A 19,068-nucleotide genomic window follows, 5' to 3' on the forward strand; every position below is an offset into this window, starting at 1 on the left:
GTGGGGCTGATGGTCAAGTCCATGACCATGAGCGCCACTCTGTCGGAGTGCTCCCAACGCTCTTTCTCCTTCTCATAAGTAGCAGTGCGCTTAGCAAGGGATGTATCATCAGTCCCTTGTGCAACTGGTGCTACAGGAGCTGGGTCTCTCATGGAGTGGTCCTTATCCATCATCACCCGAATCAGATGGATCTCACGGCTCCATCTGGCGAAGTTATCACCAGACAGCTTCTCCACACCATTGACATAAGCTATGATGCTGGCGGGAGTGGGATCTGAGTATGAACAAATAAACAAGAATTTAATCAGTAATGACAACATAAATAAATGAATTAATCAGCGTTGGTCAGATTAAAACATAAACAAAGTAATTTGCATCACCGTTGGGTAGAAACAAATTAAACACTTATTTAACTCATGAATAATATTTTGCATCACCATTGGGCAGAAACAAAATAAACTTAGCATAATGAACGCAGCGGAAAACTTAATTTTGCATCACCGTTGGGCAAAAGCAAAATAAACTTAAATTTAAACTTTAATTCTTATGGAAATTATTTAATAACAACGTTGGTCAGAAATTAAATAAATGCTTAAAATAATCTTAAACAATTCTGAATAAAATTCACGTTGGTTTCATTTACTCAGAATAGTAACTCATAAAAATTTTCATAATTTTCAGTGTAAACATGGTCAAAATAAAACTCATTAAGAGCTCATATGAATTTAGGAACTAAAACACTGAAAACTAAAACTCAGAAATGAATAAATGGAGAAAACTTAAAGGGCTTAAAGCCCAAAAACCGACGGGCGGGCCGGCCAACTGGCCCAGCCGCGCCACGCCTCGCCCCCACCCCGACTGGGCTACCGGCCCAACAGCCAATGGGTGGGCTCTGGTGAATGGAGATTTATTAGCATCCATTAAGTCTGGTGAATGGGGAGTTAGCATGAATTTACTCGGGTGAAAGCATATTTAGCATCAATTGGTTTGTAACGTTGCTACTGTTAAATCTCTGAATCGAAGGAATTGGGTTCAGAGGTCCTGGATTCTCTTTCGAATAGGCCCTGAAAGGAGAAGAGAAGCTGAAATCGGATCTGTGCTCTATATGTAACTCTATATTTAGTATCCATTGGTTTTTGACGTTACTACTGCTAAATCTCTAAAAGGATTTGTGCCCAATACTTAAACTCTGTTGACTGGATATTTATACACCATCCATTGGTTTTTATCTTTACTACTGCTAAATCTCTTAAAATAATTAATTTGCGTCCAATAATTATCCCTGTTGTATAAGCTAATATTGGTTACAGTAAGTTCATAAAAGCATGAATTAAAAAAATGGTTCCCAAAGATTAACGACTGGCTAAATCCAGTTTCTTAAACTTCTGTATTTTAGCTCCTTTCTTTTATGGTAATAACTTCTTTCCAACCGGTCGTAATTTTGTTCACTGAAACGGTCGGCTCGATCCGTCAACCATCATTAATTAGAGGGCGCACCTCTGGCATCGTGCCGATTCATTTCTGCTGCTCCTCTCCACCCTTCTGTCGGTTGATTTCGACTCCCCCTCTCTCTAAATTTTCCACTCACCCCTCCATCCTCCTGCCGCCCCCATTTCTCGTCCAGCTCCAGCTGCCGCGGACCGCCGCCGCCGCCGGCCAGCCACCCCCTCCTCCCCTCTCTCTTCCCATCTCTCACCTACCTCTCTACCTCCCACTCTACCCCACAAACCCTAGGTCACCATGGATTCTAGCTCGTCGCCGGTCTTGGTGACGGTCTTCGTCAGGTCGCCGGACGCTCCTCCCTCGCCTGATCCGCGCGCGCCCGAGTCGTGGTCGGCTTCGCTGCCCCACCCCCACCCCCTAGCCGCGCGTGCTTCCTGTTGGGGTGCATTGGCTTGCCGGGCTGCGGCCATCCCACCACCGGCCGTGGTCGCGGGGGGCCGGATCTGTCGTCCCTGGGTGCGGATCTGCGCATCCCGGCTCTAAGGGGCTTCCCCGTCGGCTGGTGGCTATCAGGGGGCGAGGTGTGTGTAACGTCCTGAAAAATTCACCAAATAAATCACACGTGGTAAAATATTTATTTTTCCATTGTTGAGCTTGAAATCCCGCTAAAACCTAGAACCCTAATTCCCGGAAACTTTTTCCTGTCCAGAACCCCGTTTTTTTTCCAACACCTGATTCCATTCGACGTGTTCATCTGTTCTTTTTCCCGCCAACCAAACCCTTCTCTCTTTTTCCTCCTCGCCGTCCCATCCTGCGTCACACGGTCGCTTGTCGCCCACGCGCAACCACCCGTCGCGATCGTCGCTGCGAACCTCTTCCTCTCTTTTTCTCTCCCTCCTTTCTCCCTCTCCTCCTCTGCCGAGCACGCTCGGCCCCGCCTCTCGCTTCCTGCCGCTCGTGGCCGCCCCGCCACCCCGCTCGGTGTGCCTCACCTCCCCTGGCCCGCGCGCGCGTGACCAACGCCGCGCGTGGACGACCGCGGCCGCGGTCGCCGCTGGCGCGCACTCGCCCCCTCCCTTTTTCTTTTTTCCATTTTCCTTTTCTTCTCCTCCATTTCTTTTCCCCTTTTCCTTTTCTTTTCTTTTCTTTTCTCTCCCCCCCCCACCCCTTCCTCCTTCCCGCGCGCGCTGAGCCGCCCGGGCCCGAACCCTGCTCGCCTGGGCGCGCGCGCTCGCGCCCCGCTCGGCCCACCCGCACGCCGCTCGGCCCGGCACCCTGCTCGCCGCCCCTGCGCGCCTGCTTCCCCACGCGTGCGCACGCAAGCAAGCGCCGCGCTGCGGCCGCCCGCGCGCGTACGGCCGTGCCACGCCAATCGCCCAGCTCGGCCACGCCTGCACGCCCTCGCTCCCCGCTCGCGCACCATCCACCTCCACGTGGCCGAGCCACGCCGCCGCTCGCGCGCTGCAGAGCAGCCCCCACCGCCGCTCGGCCGCACGCGACGTCGCGCGCGCGCACCCACACGCTCGAGCTCGCCACGGCCGCCTGGCCGCGCTCGCGCGCGCAGCACTCGTCCGGTCCCGTGCGCACCCTGCCGTCGTTGACGACGCACGGCGCCACCTGCACCGGGTCGCCGCCCCGCGTCTGCCCAGCCGGCCGCCTGCTGCCCCTGTCCCCGCGCGTGCACGCACGCACGGCACGCCGCGACGCGACCGCGCACGCCACGACGCTGCCGACCGTCGTTGACGCCGCACAGCGCCGGCGACCTCGGCACAGCGCCGCCTGCAACGAAGCGTCGTGTCACCTCGCCGTGCGCGCCTGCCCACCGTTGACGCCCGCACAGAGCCTTGCCGCCCCACGCCATTAACGCCGCTCAGAGCGTGCCTCGCCGGGCACCGCCGCACCCTCGCCTCCACCGCCTTTCAGCGCCTATAAATAAGCCCTCGTGCAGCTCCACGCCACCACCGAGCTCACCAGGCTGCGTATCCCGCCGCTCGTCTTCCTCCTCGCTCTAATTCCGCCTCCTCTGTTTTTCCCCAAAAGCAGAGCCACTCCGTCGATCTCCTCGCCCAGATCATCTTAGTCCGATTCCCTTCGAGGTGAGCACCTCCCGACCATCCTCGACCAGCGCCAATCCACGCCCCTCCCTATTTCTGCCTGCGCTGAGCTCTCCACGAGCTCCCAGTCGCCATGACCATGGCCGCCGCGGCCGCCGTAGCCCACCTCCATCTCCCGTGCCCGGACCTACCAAAATAGAACCTCCTCGTCCTCCTCTACCTCCCCATGCCCTCGGCTTTGAGAATGGAGGCCGGTAGCGCCGTTCCCGTGGAGCTCAGGGAGCTCGGGCATGCTGCCATGGCGTCGTGGCCAGGGAGAAGAACGCGACCTGTTATGTTCCTCTGTTGCCTCGTGAGCACGTGTGGGCTTGGTCAATTGTGGGTTAAAGCCCCGGATGCTGGGCCTCCCAGCCCAAATGCTCACGCCCACACACCCAATTACTCACGCACTCCATTTCTATAAATTCCAATTTTCGGAATTTAATTAGAAGCCACCAAATACAAACCATATCTCCTCCATCCAAACTCCAATTCCATTGATTCTTTTTCCTATATTCCTATAAAATCATATACTAACCATTGTACCTATTTTTTTATATACAGTTCAGATATTTCCATAAATCATAATCAAGTCCTTTCCCTCCCACAAATAATTACAAACACATCCCTGAATCCCGGTTTAGCCCCTAACCGCCTCTTGAACCTATCATTTCATGCGCCAAAGGACCTCGGATCAACCTAAAACTTTACCACGCCTCTCTTAACTTGGTTCCGGCCATGCCAATCAGAAACCACTCGAAAATATTACTCTGTGCTCCATATTTTATGTGTCTCCGATTCGAGCTCAACGATAGATCTTTATTTTTCTGTGTTTTGATTGTGTGATGGTTTGTGTGCGCTGTAGACCACGGAGTGAACGAAGGAGAGCCCGTCAACGAGCAGTACTGTGAGCAGGTGAATGAGGACCCGTTCCGCGACCCCGAGCCCGAAGGACAGGACTTCCCCGAAGGCTTTGAAGACGGCAAGTTCAATCCCATCCTTTGATGCATGTTTCTGTCCTAGTTTTTATAAACACAACCCAATGGCCTATTTTATAAAGTTGCATATGATTTACTTGCATGAAAACACGGTTGGATAGCCACCCCTTGATTTGTGATGACCATTCCTTGACCACCTAGATTAATGTCTGATTTTTGCTTGGACGTTAATCGATATTAGAACGCTTAGGACTTTACTCATAATATGATTTATTTTTATAAATAAAATGTGTGCGTATGTGGGATGGGATAAAAGTGGTGTTTTCGAAAGATGAGTATGGACGGGATGGACGGCATTTCTGTGTGAACTGCCGATTGGTGTGCTTATGCCTGTGTGGCAGGGCAAAGAAGGGAGATATCCATCTTGTCGTGTCTAAGGACCGAGTTGGTGTGTCATCACACCTAACTCCACTATCGTGCAAACCACTCGACCGTTGAATGGGCAACGGCGTAGCATAAATCCCACTAGTTGGTGTGATAGCCATCAGGAGAGCTGAGAGCAACGGGTGACTAAGGAAAATGGATAAGCCCCGAGTGACTTATGCCCGGTTATACCGAAGTGAACGGTTAATGACCCCTTGGTGCATCCCGTGATGGCTAGTCAGGCTTAACTATGGTGGGTAATGGCTATGTTGGGATCTACACCGACACGACGGTGTTCGAGTTGTGGTATCCTACTTGTGGGTAAAGTTGCACACCTCTGCAGAGTTAAGAATCTATTCGAATAGTCCGTGCCCACGGTATTGGGCGAGTTACGGTGTGGTCACATAACTAGTGTTTCATTGGGATGGGCTGGTGTGAGTTGTTTTGGAATTGTGTCCGGCAGTTGTGCCGTGTGCTACGACGGACGGGGAGTCCGGTAGCAGTTTTAAAACCTGAATTCTGTGTTACTGCAAAAACTGATTTCTAAAAGGTTTTCCGTAAAATAAACCCCTGCTTAAAATGTCGTTTTTCTGCAAATTAAACCGTAACCTTAACCTTGATTTACCTATGCATATTATTCTGTTATAACCTCCTCCGTGGGTGTGGTTGAACTTGCTGAGTACGTTTGTACTCACCCCACTCTTACTTTTTACAGAAGAAGACCCAGACTTCGTTTCAGACGACGCCGAGTAGGGTTACCGTTCTACACCCAACCTTGCCTGTGGTACCGGCCCTGTCAAGATGCCTCCGCTGTCGCAGTACTCTGAGCCCGTGATAGACCCTATGTGGTTCGCGGTCTGGTGTTACGTTGTGGCTTGGTTAATAATTATCATTATCTGTATCGAGTGTCCTCCAAAGTTTGTACGGTTTTGAACCATCTGATGTAATAAATGTGGCATCAGCCTCCTGGGACTGATGTTTTGTATCACATTTAAGTCTTCTCTTATGAGGGGACGCTTCAGTGTGGAAGCGCGAATCAGGACAAGGTGTGGCGACCTTGAATAGGTGGTGGAGGTGGTGCCTGCGCGGTGCGATGGGGATGGGCGAAGAGGGCAAGACCAGGACCCGAAGCACCAGGTGCGTGCATCCCCCTCCCCGTCGTGGGATCCCGTGTGCTGGGCTCGCCGGTCAAGCGCCTGGCGTGGTGGGCGGCCAAGGGCCCGCTCGAGAGGGCCGTCCTGGCAAGGGTCGTCGTGGCGGCCGTTGCTCTGCACCGTCTCGCTCCGCTGCTCGGCCGACGCATTGGCGGCCGCGCCCTGGAGGCTCTGGGTCGGCGTGGTCTCCATCGCGGCTGAGGCGGCTCAAACGAGAAGGAAGGTAGCGGCGGCGGGCAATGAGGACGAGTGTGACCTGTTCGACGGGGAGTGGGTGCAGCCTGACGGCGGCAACCCGCTCTACGACTCCAGGGACTGCCCCTTCCTCGACGTCGGCTCCTACTGCTCCGAGAATGGCTGCCCCGATGCGTCTTACACCAAGTGGCGCTGGCAGCCGGCGCGCTGCGATCTCCTGAGGTGGGTTGGTTCCGATTTGCTGCTTGTTACTTCTTTGTTTTCCTCCATTGACAGTTGCCACCCTTCCATGGTTCCATTGCCTGCTGGATTTGGGGGTTTAGTCTCCAGAACCTGCGGTAGATTTGGTAAGCTTGTCGAAGCTTGGTTGCCAATTTTCATGATGCACTGTTTGTTGAATCTGTCTAAACTTGACAGTGCTAGTTCAAACTTTCATCTTCCAACGAGGGGTCCTTTAGTACTCCGAAGGGCACTCCTTACATGTCATTAGTTAGTTTTGGATCGGTGGATGTGCAGTAGCCATTACATCATTGCAATCTGCTAATAGGTTCGTTGTCGATCGCCGATCCAGCACTTGTAGGATGGCCGGCGAGATGGGCACCGCCACCTCCGTGGTGCGCCTGAGGAACCTAGTCGCCCGAGGCCAATAGCACGACGCCATCGGCTACCTGTCGCGCTTCCTGCCGCCTGACAACGACGGGCGCCTGATGAGCGTTGAGGCCAAGTTCCTGCACCACTTCCAATGTCGTGCACATGGACCTGGCCGGCATCCTCGCTGGCACTGAGCAAGGCGACACGCTCGCAGCCTACTTCTGCGACCGTCAACCATGGCTTCCTCAGGATCCGGTACATCATGCTCACCACGCTCCACATGAAGTAACAACTCAGGTGCATACACAGTATCTCATTTGTTTTCTTCGCCTGTCACAGGTTTGCATTTTTCAGTTTGCATTTCATATTCTTGTTCCTCGGATCAATGTATTATGTGACCCCCTTGACCTGAATCTAAACAAATACCACTTGCAATAGGGTCTCCCTGAGTTGGGAACTTGTTTGGCAAGCGGCCGCTAACATCGTCAACAACTTAGTTCACCGGACCCCAGAGCTGAAATGCAATGATAATACCATCCAGCACATTGAAGCCTTACAATGTACCTCCGATCCACTCCCGGTATGATAAACTAGACGGAAAAACTAGTTGTTCACTGTGTTTTCTTTCCATTAGCTTGTCTTTGAGTGATTCTCCTGCTTTTTATGAATGTTTGCAGTTTACTGATTGGTAGAATCTAGCCTTAGAAGGGTTATAACTGATGACTGATTCTAGCTCTATGCTACCAGTTTACTGATGATAGTTTACTGTTAGTAGTTTTTACATATGCTAGTTCGGAATTAGTGGGTAGTAGGATTTTTTTCTGGTTGTGATGGGGGAGGTGGTACATTCTCCATACAGTAGTTTTTTTCTTCTACAAATCTGTACCATAACGAACACCTCATCTTTAAGCACCAGTCAGTCTCTCGTTAAGTACACCTTATATGTGTTCCTTTTTCATCACTTTTTTAGTTGTATGAATCTGTTTGTAAATAAAATAGTTATATAAATGCAGCATTCATGCTTTTTTAAGCACTCTTGGTTCCCACTCAGTACTAAAATCTCCCTAGGCAATAACATGGTTTTATATTGGCAAACTTCTATATTTCATTAGGCAAAATGTAAGGTTTCATTAGGCAATTTTACCAGGGAAAGAGGCTCTCAACCTTCTGTTCAGCATCAAGTTTAATCTTGCGTGTTCTACTTCCTTAAAGTATTCACATGTCTCTTTTTAGGGTAACATTGATTCTTTTTGGTGCAATTATCTCTTGCTAAGATAAGATGGTAGTATTTGCTATTTTTTCCTGTATGCACTGATAGCAATGATCCCATTTTTACTGACAGCAGCTTTTACTGATTTCAGTATTCTAATGACAGCATGATCCATTTTACTGATTTTTAGTTGTAGCATGATGATAGTTTTTTGCTGTTTATGCAGTAGTTGACACACAGTAGTTACTATTGCCTTCCAAACCTATAGCGCAAGGGCACTTTCAACACATAACACACAGCAGTTAGCCCTATTGGCCTCTGTGTAGTCCATTTTTGGATTACTTGTTACAGTGCCAAGGGGCTAGAAGCAGCAACAAGGGCGCCCTCCATCATCCAATGCGGGGTGCTTATGTGATCTTCTTTTTCATTGAGTTTGTTTTTATGCGTTCGTATTTTAGGCAATAACGTGGTTTATTATCGACAAATTAATGTTCTCCATTAGGCAAATAAATAAGGAACATTAGGCAACCCAATCCATGCAACTAAATTTTCACTGCTATGCGCATCAGCTTTCTTTTACTTGATTATTAACAACTCATACGGGTAATCAGTAGGGACAAGTGCAGGTATTACTTAACTTATTTTTGCAGCTCATCCAGCAACAGTAGCTTTTGAATCAACTCAGCTTATCAGGTTTGTTCAGACATATTGAGGTACTTAACTGCATGAGCTATTATTTATTCCATTGCCACAGTGATCTGTTACTCGAGTTGTCTTGCGGTCTTGCCTAGAAGTTGTCCGATTTTTTGTTTAACCCCATGTGTGGCCTGTAGCTTTTTTCCTTGCACTGTTAATTTAATCATCTATTGCTTTGTTAGGCCATCATGCTGTAGTTGTATTATTCCAGTAGCTAGCAGCTCTATGTTTCCGTATCAACTAATAACTCTAGCCACAGCCGCAACAGTTATGTGCTTTTTGTTCAGAGTTTACCTCTTGTGAATTGGCTAATTAGTAAGTTGGTTAAATGGTGCATTATCAGCTGTTTGATTTGCTCGTTTGGATTAGCTCTATTGTGCAGGCAGATCAATTCAGTAGTTGCAGCTACCGCTCGATCAACAACTGCAAGTGGACATAAGCAAAATGCTCGGGTTTCACTTAGGTTAGAAAGTAAGAACAGGCAAATAAATGTACTACCATCAAGCAATTTTATCGTAAGGTTAAGGCAAAACAGTGCAAATCGTTGGGCAATTTTTACAACATTCTTTCTTCTCTAATTTCTCTTTATTTTTTCTATTCTTACATTGCAGGTTCACAAGTTATCCTGCAGGGGAGATCAAGTACAATGCATGAAGAAGACATGATATGCATGTGAACCAGCTCAAGTAAATAAGTATGTAGTGAGAGCAAGTACATTCATTGCAATTTTTTTGTCTACATATATTTTCATTAGGCAATAATGTTATTCTAGATTAGGCAAATTATGCAATTATGTTAGGCAATAATATGGTTGTGCATTAGGTAATAATATGGCCAGAAATTTTAGGCAATAATGTGTTTCTGTATTAGCAGAAATATGATCATAAATTAGGTTATATAGAACTAGTAATGTTTTGTTACCAGAGGTATTCAGCCTTGCTGATATTTTTACTCCTAATATTATCTGCACTTGTTATTCGTTTCAATCATACAAAACAATGTTTAGGACCTGAAACCTGATGTGCCTTTTTTCTATCTGCAAGATTTCTCATCGAATCGGCACAATATATGCTCTTCATCTTAGTGTTTGGTGGCCTGAAAGTTCATCATATTGTCATTACCAGCAGTGTAGTTGTAGCTCAATCTCAATTTTTTATTCCTGAATAGCATCGTAGTAGTTGTAGTAGCTCTAATCTTTTTATTTGGTCAGTACAACTATGGAGGCAAGCAGGCAATCACATGTATGGTAGTAGTTTTGAAACTTTGTTAATGCTTAGAATTTAGATAGGTGAAATACGTTTATATATGTTCTAATTTGCTTGCTGTTTTTCAAAGCTTTGCTTATGGGAGAGTAAAAATGAGGTCTGTAGATTTATTTTCTATATTTATTTGCTATGTGTGTCGTGCAGAATTCTGCCAAGAAGTGCATAATTCCGTTTTATTTGCTTGTATATTTATTCTAATTTGCTTCAAATCAATTTATTCTATTTGCTTGTACATTTATTCTAAACTACCTTGAAGCTTATTATGATATGCTTTCAACTTTTAACAAAAGTACTTTTGGAACACTACGAGAAAAATATCATCGAAACATATTGAAGTGAGGTCCTGTTTTGATCTTTTAGTTAGGGGCAACGCAATGGTGTGATTGGATTTTAATTTTGATGCTCGGTTGTAAAATTATAGTTTTTTTAAACCTGGGATTGATTTTGCATGTGCTGATGTCATCTATTTTGTCTTTATTGTGTTGTAGTGCATGTTTCACGTAGCAGTGGACCCGCCTTAGAGAAAAGTGGCAGTTTTTTTTGCCAAAAAGGGAAAAAGCAGGCCACGTTGTTTCCAAAATAGGCTAGCCGTAGCGGAAGGTTAAATTACAGCCGGTTGTAATTTAGCCAAGTCCTTCTTTTATTCCTAGTACGCATCCAAACATTACAGGGAGGAATAACTCGAATTTCAGAAATTTTGATAAAAGGAAGGGGAGCCTTGGCGCAGTGGTAAAGCTGTTGCCTTGTGACCTTGAGGTCACGGGTTCAAGTCCTGGTACTAGCCTCTTGCAGAAATGCAGGGAAAGGCTGCGAACAAAAAGACCTAAGTGGTCAGACCCTTCCCCGGACCCTACGCAAGCAGGAGCTACATGCACCGGGCTGCCCTTTTCAGAAATTTTGATAAAGAAATCCCAGTGCAGGAGTAGCATTGATAATGTAGGCATAGCTGATTAGCAATTAAGTTTGAGTCCGGAATTGCGGTATCTGAATGAGCCATTCTTCAGTTTGTCAGCTATTCAGTTTCGTCAGAAACCGGCGCAGCAGAGTACCGCTTCATCAAGTCATCTGGAGCGTCCATCTGGCATCTGATGGTCACGTTTAATCATATATCCATCAGTGAACCCCCAACGTTTTCTGGTGAATTCTGCTGCCGCTTTTACTCCAGATTTGCTCTGTGTTCCTGATTTTTCGCCTTAGAAGGCTAGAAGCTGGAACTCACCGGCAGCGCTGTCAGGAGACACTGAGGCGTAGGCTCGTGGATGTGCAAGCGGTAACCAAGGTCTTGATGCGTAGGCCTCTGTTTGTAGACTAATGATGGTGGCCCCACCTGTGCCCTTTCTCCCATTGTTTTTTTAATTTTATTTTAATTTATTATATTTGATAGGATATTTTGTTAGTTAACTCAACATGTTGCAATGCTTTCAATAAAATCTCATTGTGGTTCTTCGAGAAACAAAATACACATTGTCAAATTCCTTTGATATTGCAATTCAAAAATACAGTGAGCATATAATGAACACTGCTTGTCTATCCTGATTCTTGACATTTTGGACGAATTTGGAATTAAACTGTTGCAGCTACAATGAACTCTGTGATACATGTTGACAAATTTCTAAAACATTGAAACCTTATATATTGGAATGTCCTCACCCCTGGATACGAACCCTGCACTAATACAGAGAAGAAACATTTGCATAAACAGCGATTTCTTATTTCAAAATCAAGGTTTAAACTGAACAAAAGTCCTGGTATTGTTTCCAAAGAAACCCAAAATGAGTGGCAAAATCTTGTGCAACTCCTATGATCCTCTGTGGTATACACTTCTGTCCTAACTGACAGTGCTCAACTGATTGAAGTTGAACTTTTGTAGTCTGAACAAATCACAAATCATCTGTGTAGCTTTTGACTCGGATTTTTTTTTCTTTCAGAAACAGCTATCCAAGCATTCAGGCATTCCATGATGCTGACCGCCGCATTGTCGGCTTCACAGGTCGGTCCTCCTCCATGGAGATCATCATGAGCGTCGATGGGTCCTCCAGCATCATGCGGGCAACGAGGTAACCGGCAATGGACCAGGTTTGGAACTTCCTGGCCTGCTTACCAACGAATCTTCCCAGCTTGCCATCATAGTACTCGGGCCAGCCGTCCTTGAGCAGCCTCGACTCAGCAAGCTCTATCGCACGTTTTGCCATCTGTGGCCGACCAGTCTTGATGCAGGCAGCTGTCAGCAGCCACAGAAGAACTGCAGATAAAAAAAATAGTAAGAATGAAATATTTATAGGCTTTGAAGAAATCAGAAGCTCTGAGTTTGCCTCTAGAATACATCAGGAAGCAGTGAAGCACTGTCTCTACTCTGCTCATGCAGTGATAAGCAAATGAACAGAAAATGAAAAGTTTTCAGAAGACCTAGTTAACAAATGCCATTTTATAGAAGTAGCATGAAAAGTACTGCATGTTATCGAATATTGTTAGTGTTAGACCAAGCATTTTTTTTTTTATATTGAGTGCATACACAATTTCATTATGTCATCAGTTTCAGAACAGATTTTAGTTAATACCCTTTTTTACCGTTTTACGATGAATGAACTTGCAATCTTCATTCTGGAACAATAATTAACATATGCATGCATCTTTTCTAATCACTAATGAAACACATGATACAGAAATGACTGTTATTTTTCAAGAATTAACCCGAACATCACAAAATACACATTACAAATAGAGGCAATACCTGGCCATGATCCTCCATTGTGGTAACTCCACCGGGTGTTCTTGGGGTCACAACCCGTGATAATTCTCCACTCATGATTCTCAATAGCAGGATAGCATATCTTCAGAGGCATCTCACCAACTAGCTCATCCCACCGCTCCTCGATCAGATCCATTATAGCAACTGATTGTTCTGGAGTAGCTAGAGATGATACAATTGCAATGCAATTTCCAAGGGCAAACCACCTGAAGTCCATCATAGCAGGGCTGACGTTGCCAAGAAAATAGCCTCCTCGGCATGGCATGAAATCAAACACCCAATCAGGGATTGAATCCGGTATGACATTGAACTTGTTCACAGCAGTGTGGGAATACTCTTCTGTTTTGTATCTGTATATGTTATTCAGCTGGTGAAAATCTAGCCAGAAATAATTCCTCATGTGGTAGGTCAGTGCATGTAGCCGTTGTCCTATCTTCTCTATGAATTCCTTCCCTTCACCCTCTGGCTTGAGCATTTGGAGAGCACATCTTAATGCCATATAAAATAGAGCTTGGATCTCAATTGGGTAACCATATATACCCTGAAAAATGTAGTAATTACAATCATGTGCTGATGGGCATCTTCATTTCCACAACTAAAATGTAATTCAAAAGTAGAGCAAACAACAGGAGAATTTGTAGGGTTGTACTAGAGATTGCCCTTTTTGCCAGTATTATCTGTTTCTACTTCTGCAAGAACTATGCACTTTCTTGCCCCACTGTAAGGCTGTACAATATTGCCTTTCAAATTTGGTTGCATGTAGTATGAAAATATGTGCAGCTACCATAAAAACTTGAAAATTAGAAAAATTCTCAAAAATTAGGATGTATAACCACTGTCACCCCATCAGCATTCGTTGACCATCTGAGGCTACCCCTCTCTAAATTTTGTTCAAAGAAACAGGACATGATCCTTGATTACAGAAGAACATGCAGAACCCAACAATCCCATTGCCACCTCAACTGATAAGGACTGATTCTACTGACATGCATATAAATATGAATTAGATCAAGGTGAAATGATCCTACCATTCGACGATCAATCATTGAGCAGCCATCCGTGCAAAGCAGAGTTGGGAATGTATCAAATCCTTCGGATAAGCAGAGATTCAATATCAACCTCATGCACTTCTGGCAGTCAGGTGATTCTGCCAAACTAACATCCCCAGTGTACTTTGTATATGCCCGGAGGAGAATAATCCACCAAAATCCTGAGTCAACTGGTGCCACCCTGCCGATTGCACTCTCACCAAAATCAGCAACTAAGGTTTCAGTGTTTCTGTTTTTATTCCGGTCCACCTTGAAACTTGCAGGCATCGCTCCTGCTCCAAGCTTGAACCGGTCTACCATTTTTTCTGAGCTCTGAAGGTGAAGAGTTTTCAGGAGGAAATTCTTCACTATATCAGTCTCATTGTTCATTAGAAAAGCCAATGCACTGGGAACAAAATCCCTCACAAAAACCTGCAATAGCAAGGTAAAAATCAGCACAGCATCATCAGATGTTAAATCTTTAAAGGAAAACAACCAGAAACTGAAATACAAGAAAATTGCAGGTACAAAGCAATCAAAGATCCTAAATTCCATACTGCTCATGTCCCACGATGAATCAATGATAGATAACAAAAGGCCAGTTTATAAATTAGTAATCTCAGAAAAGGCAGAACTAAAGTAAAAATCTACAAGTCATGACAGTGACAGAATGGAACGGGAGTGCATGAAAAACAATGTGCAGCCTACATGACAGATTCACTGCATATTATGACACAAGTGTTACAAAATAGGCTGAAAAAAAAAGGCATGGCAGTATGAAGTTACTAAAGGTCAACTGGTCAAAGTAAAGGTAACAATGTCTTGAGACCCAAAGAGCGAAACAGCTAACTAGGCAAGCAGACACATTCTGGAGTCCTGGTTGATTTCTAACATGGTGATGTCTGTCCAAAGAACAGAAACCAGAATGCTCCCAAAAAAAAAGATTCCTCTGCTTTCGCAGAACTTGATTTCTACCTGATCATAATTGAGCACTTCCTCGGACGCGTGATCCAAGGCGGCAATCGTCCCGACCGGCTGCCCGCGGAAGTAGACGACAGACTTCCTGAGCGCCTCCCAGGCCTCGTTGACGAGCGGGTGCGGGCCGCCGCCGAAGTGCGTGCCCATGGAGAAGGGCGAGTCGAAGCCCCCCGAGGGGAAGGCGGGCGACTGCAGCACGCTGTCGAAGCCGTCGTTCTGGCGGTGGGAGAGCTCGCTCCACGACTGCTCGTCGAAGGAGCGCTTCCGCTCCAGCGCGAACCGCGGCTTGTCGATGATCAGCCGCGACAGGTCCAGGTTGATCTCCGCCTCCGAGGCCAGCGAGACGTGCGACGACACGCGCTTCATGGCTGCCCCGCGCGCTGTGCTCCTGATCGGGATCCCGCGGTGAGGGAGGGGAGGGGAAAAAAAAGAGAGAAACCTGCATCAGCTCAGGATTCGCGGCAGACAAGACAATGTGGGGGACAGAAGAACAAGAGGCCCGTCGGCATTACCGGTGGCAAGGAGAGCCGGAGGGGTCCTCGCTGCGCGGCGCTGGCGGGGAGGGCGGCCGCCGGAGACGGGCGGATCTGGATCGAGAGGTGAGCGCGGCGCGCAGGGTGGTGGTGGTGTGGTGCGCGGTGGACAGCCTCCAGAAATTGGGGGAGGAAGAAATTCCCTGTGCTGTGCTACCCGTCGCTGCTCAACGAACGAGATGGGCTTCGGGCCAGGCCTTAAAAAGACCCATCAAAAACCAAGGAAAAAATATTTCCTACCTTATTTAAATGTAACCTAAGTACACTATACGTAAACAGATGCCAAAAGCTTTTAGGAAATGGAGCAGCCACCATGAGGATCTTCTCAAATCTCAAACTTTTGGGAACTCGATGCAGATTTGATGCAGGTTTTACGCGGATTCTGCGTGTTTTCGGAGTTTTCGGAGGTGAGTGTTAGTTCTTTTCTCGGCGAATTTGAAAAAAAAACATATGTTTCAAAGGATCTCACAAGCAAAGTACATGTAAATTGCTATTCGTGCATTTACTTTTTTTTACCGTGCTAGATGTTCTTGAAAGTGGAGCTACAATCTGAACAGAGAAATGTTTATGATCCGTACAAAAGATACCACCTTTCGAAATAACCAATACGATCCTATCACCCGGTAAATAGATTTCATATCACGATTACGGATGGATAAGATAAGACGAAATCGTTATCAGTTTTGCTTTGGAATGTTTCGTCAAAAAAAAATGTGTTTTCGGAAGGAAATTTTGTTGAAATGGGCCGTTCTTACTTCTTAGTCGCCGGCGGGCGGCTTTCGTTGGGGGAGGCTGCTCTTCGGCCGGCGAGTCTGACCAAGATCCGACGTGGCCCGAAAGGGCCATAGGCTGCTCCGGCTTGACCAGCAACACTTTCCAAAGAGGACAAGGGCTGTGTTTAGTTCCAAAAAACTTCCCCCCAAACTCCAAACTTTCCATCACATCTCCATCACATCAAAACATTAAATATAGCAAATGACTCATGCATGGAGTACTAAATGTAGTTAAATAAAAAAACTAATTACATAGTTTTGATGTACGTTGCGAGACGAATCTTTTGAGCCTAGTTAGGTCATGATAGGACAATATTTGCCACAAACAAACGAAACGTGCTACAGTGCGCTACAGTGACTGATGTGACTTTTCGCATCCACTTTTTACACTCTTTTTACACATCTAAACACACCCAAGGGGATCTGAATATCTGATCTGACGCGATCGACGGATGGATATTTGTGAGGGATCTGGAGTCACGTCAACATCAAAACAAGCGATCCTCGAATCGCTTTTTCAATTTTATTTCGAAAGCAAGTTTCTTTTCAAAAATCAGCCTATCACTTTCAAAAAAAATAATAATCAACATGTCCTTTGTTCGATGACCTCAGGTTTGCTTGCGCAAAAAAGCACCAAAAGTCCGTGGTTTTTTTTGGCAATCATAATGGAAATGAAGCACACACCGGTCACTGTCTCAGTACAGTTTGGGAGTTGGGACCTAGAAACGAAAGAGATGTTCAGCGTCCAAGCTTTCGTGAGTTTTCGCAAGACGTAGCGAAAGTAGACTTGAGAAATGCTCTTGCCCTTTTCAGCGAACAACCACAGCTCCGTGCTTCCATTCGCCACTGAAAAATTTATTCCTTTTTTTTGGGTTTCCAAGTGGAATTGCCCGACAAAGTTTCGTGCTATTTTATGGACGAGTGCCGTACAAAATAAAATATGCTAAAAAGTGCCAATTTGGTGCGGTCCCACGTCTTCCCAACGATAGTTGACTTGCCTTGCCACCTTCCACGAATTGGGTCGGCTTCGTATAAAAATAAAAACACCCCACACTAATGATGCATCTCCAATTCTCCATTTTTTTTTTTGAAATGGAACCGGGAGGAGAGGTGCCTATCATATCTCCAATTCTCCATTTATGCTTCGTTTAGTAATCACGGGTCGGCTTTGCAAATGCTCAAATCCAGCCAAGGTGAAAACTGCCGAGATATTCATCTTTTTTTAGTCTAAAATCTCATCTCAAACTAAAAAATAGAAAGGAATCACAATACATTAGTAGAAATTTGCCTTTTAAACGAGGGCGTGAAGATTAGCTTATGCGCGTCAATATCCAAACAGCGAGGTTTCTTCGTTCCGAGACGCGCTTTTTTATTTTTGTATTTTTTATTTCTGTTTTTTAAAAAATATATTTTCGATATGAAAATTTACAGAAATATACCCCGGCCGCCTAGCTGCCGGGCGGGCGGCCCCCCTAGCCGCCCGGCAGCTGGGCGACCGGCCCCCCACCCCTATATAAGGTGTTGGTTGTCCCTCACTCCCCATTTGGCTTACTAAAAATCCAGAAAAAAAAAGAAAAGAGAGGGAGGGGTGAGGGAGAAGCAAAGCGGCGAAGCCCTGTCAGATTTTCAAGCCGGCGACTTTAGGTAACTAAAATTTTCTACATTTTATAAATAGATTATGTTGTAATTATTTTTTTAACAGTAGATTAGCAATCAGTTCAATTATTGTTAGGAGTGATTAGTGGTACATTTAGGTGCAGTTACTTATAGTGATTAATGTTGATATAGTACATTTAGTGTTAGATTTAGTATTAGAAAATACTAGAAAATTGTTAGACAAGTATTAGAAAATAAAAAAATGCAAGATAATATTAGAAAATTATAGAAAATGTTAGAAAATTGTAGAAAATGTTAGTAAATTGTAGAAAATGTTAGAAAATAGTTTACCAATCAGTTTAATTATTATTATGAGTGATTAGTGGTACATTTAGGTGTAGTTACTGATAATAATTAGCGTTGATATAGTATATTAGCAATCTGATTGATCACTTGTGATTGCCAGGGCTCAACACCATGGCATCCTCAGGATCCACGTACATTCCATGGAATAAGGTGACGGAAACAGTCCCCCAAGGAGTTCAGGTGCCTATGTGTTTTTGCAGATCCTTGTGCAAACTAATGAAATCAAGGGTTTTGGGGGACGACTTTGGCAAGAGATTTTTCATGTGCGAGAATTACGAGTACGACCCGCCCAAGCATTACGGCAAGGACCGAGCAAAGGTACTACAAAACACTATCAGAGTTTGTCACTTTCAGATCTAGTAATGATTTCTAACATGATTTGGGGAAAGACTCCACCGCCTCTATGTGATTTTGTGCAGTGGTTAGACTCCACCGTCTCTATGTGATTTCGTACAGTGGTTAGACTCCACCGCCTCTATGTGATTTCGTGCAGTGGGCAGCCAACACCTTATAGGGTTGGGGGCCCGGGCACCCGGCAGCCGGGCGACCGGTCCCAAGGACCTGTCTGCAATTATTTTTCGAGTTTTTTTGCGGATAAGCCCCTGCCGCCTGGCTGCCGGGCGGCCAGGTCCTGGGCGCCCGGCAGCTGGGCGGCCGGGGTATATTTCTATAAATTTCGAAAATATATTTTTGTAAAAAACGGAAATAAAAAATATAAAAATAAAAAAAACGCGTTCCGAGACACCAGCAAATGCGGCCCACTTCTAGCCCATGTTGCATTTGCTACGTAGTCCGACTTAAATTTGGCCTGGCCCGAGTTTATCTATTTTTCTGGGCTCATTTTGCAAGCTTACTGCGAAATACACGGGCTCCGGAATTCAGCCCATAAACCCATTCACACGTTGCCGGCCCGGCCCGTCTGTCAGAACGGTCAACTCATTGACTAACACGACGGCCCAAACGAGGGCCCACGTAGGCCCAGCGCCGCAACAAAAACCTCAAAAAGCAGCACAGCCTCTCTCTCCCCCTCCCCCTCC

At 45.9% G+C, this 19,068-nt stretch overlaps 1 protein-coding gene across 1 annotated transcript; it reads right to left on the reverse strand.

Annotated features, from left to right (window-relative positions):
- Positions 1-11,518: 11,518 nt before the first annotated feature.
- On the reverse strand, positions 11,519-15,469 carry LOC120685717 (probable alkaline/neutral invertase F). Its single transcript, XM_039967792.1, has 5 exons — positions 15,276-15,469; positions 14,761-15,151; positions 13,786-14,217; positions 12,740-13,298; positions 11,519-12,250 (listed from the first exon to the last, which is right to left on the reverse strand). Exons 2-5 carry the CDS (start codon positions 15,127-15,129, stop codon positions 11,955-11,957), a joined length of 1,656 nt encoding a protein of 551 aa, XP_039823726.1. The 5' UTR covers positions 15,130-15,151; positions 15,276-15,469; the 3' UTR covers positions 11,519-11,954.
- Between the last annotated feature and the right edge of the window lie 3,599 nt (positions 15,470-19,068).

The sequence above is a fragment of the Panicum virgatum genome, chromosome 8N (genome assembly GCF_016808335.1).
Source record: "Panicum virgatum strain AP13 chromosome 8N, P.virgatum_v5, whole genome shotgun sequence".
NCBI classification, from domain to species: Eukaryota; Viridiplantae; Streptophyta; class Magnoliopsida; order Poales; family Poaceae; genus Panicum; species Panicum virgatum.

Coding starts and splice junctions, on each gene's coding strand:
- LOC120685717 (XM_039967792.1), bottom strand. CDS start 15,129: ATGAAGCGCGTGTCGTCGCACGTCTCGCTGGCCTCGGAGGCGGAGATC. Junction 14,218..14,760: donor AAGTGCTCAATTATGATCAG/GTAGAAATCAAG, acceptor TTGCTATTGCAG/GTTTTTGTGAGGGATTTTGT. Junction 13,299..13,785: donor CAATGATTGATCGTCGAATG/GTAGGATCATTT, acceptor TACATTTTTCAG/GGTATATATGGTTACCCAAT.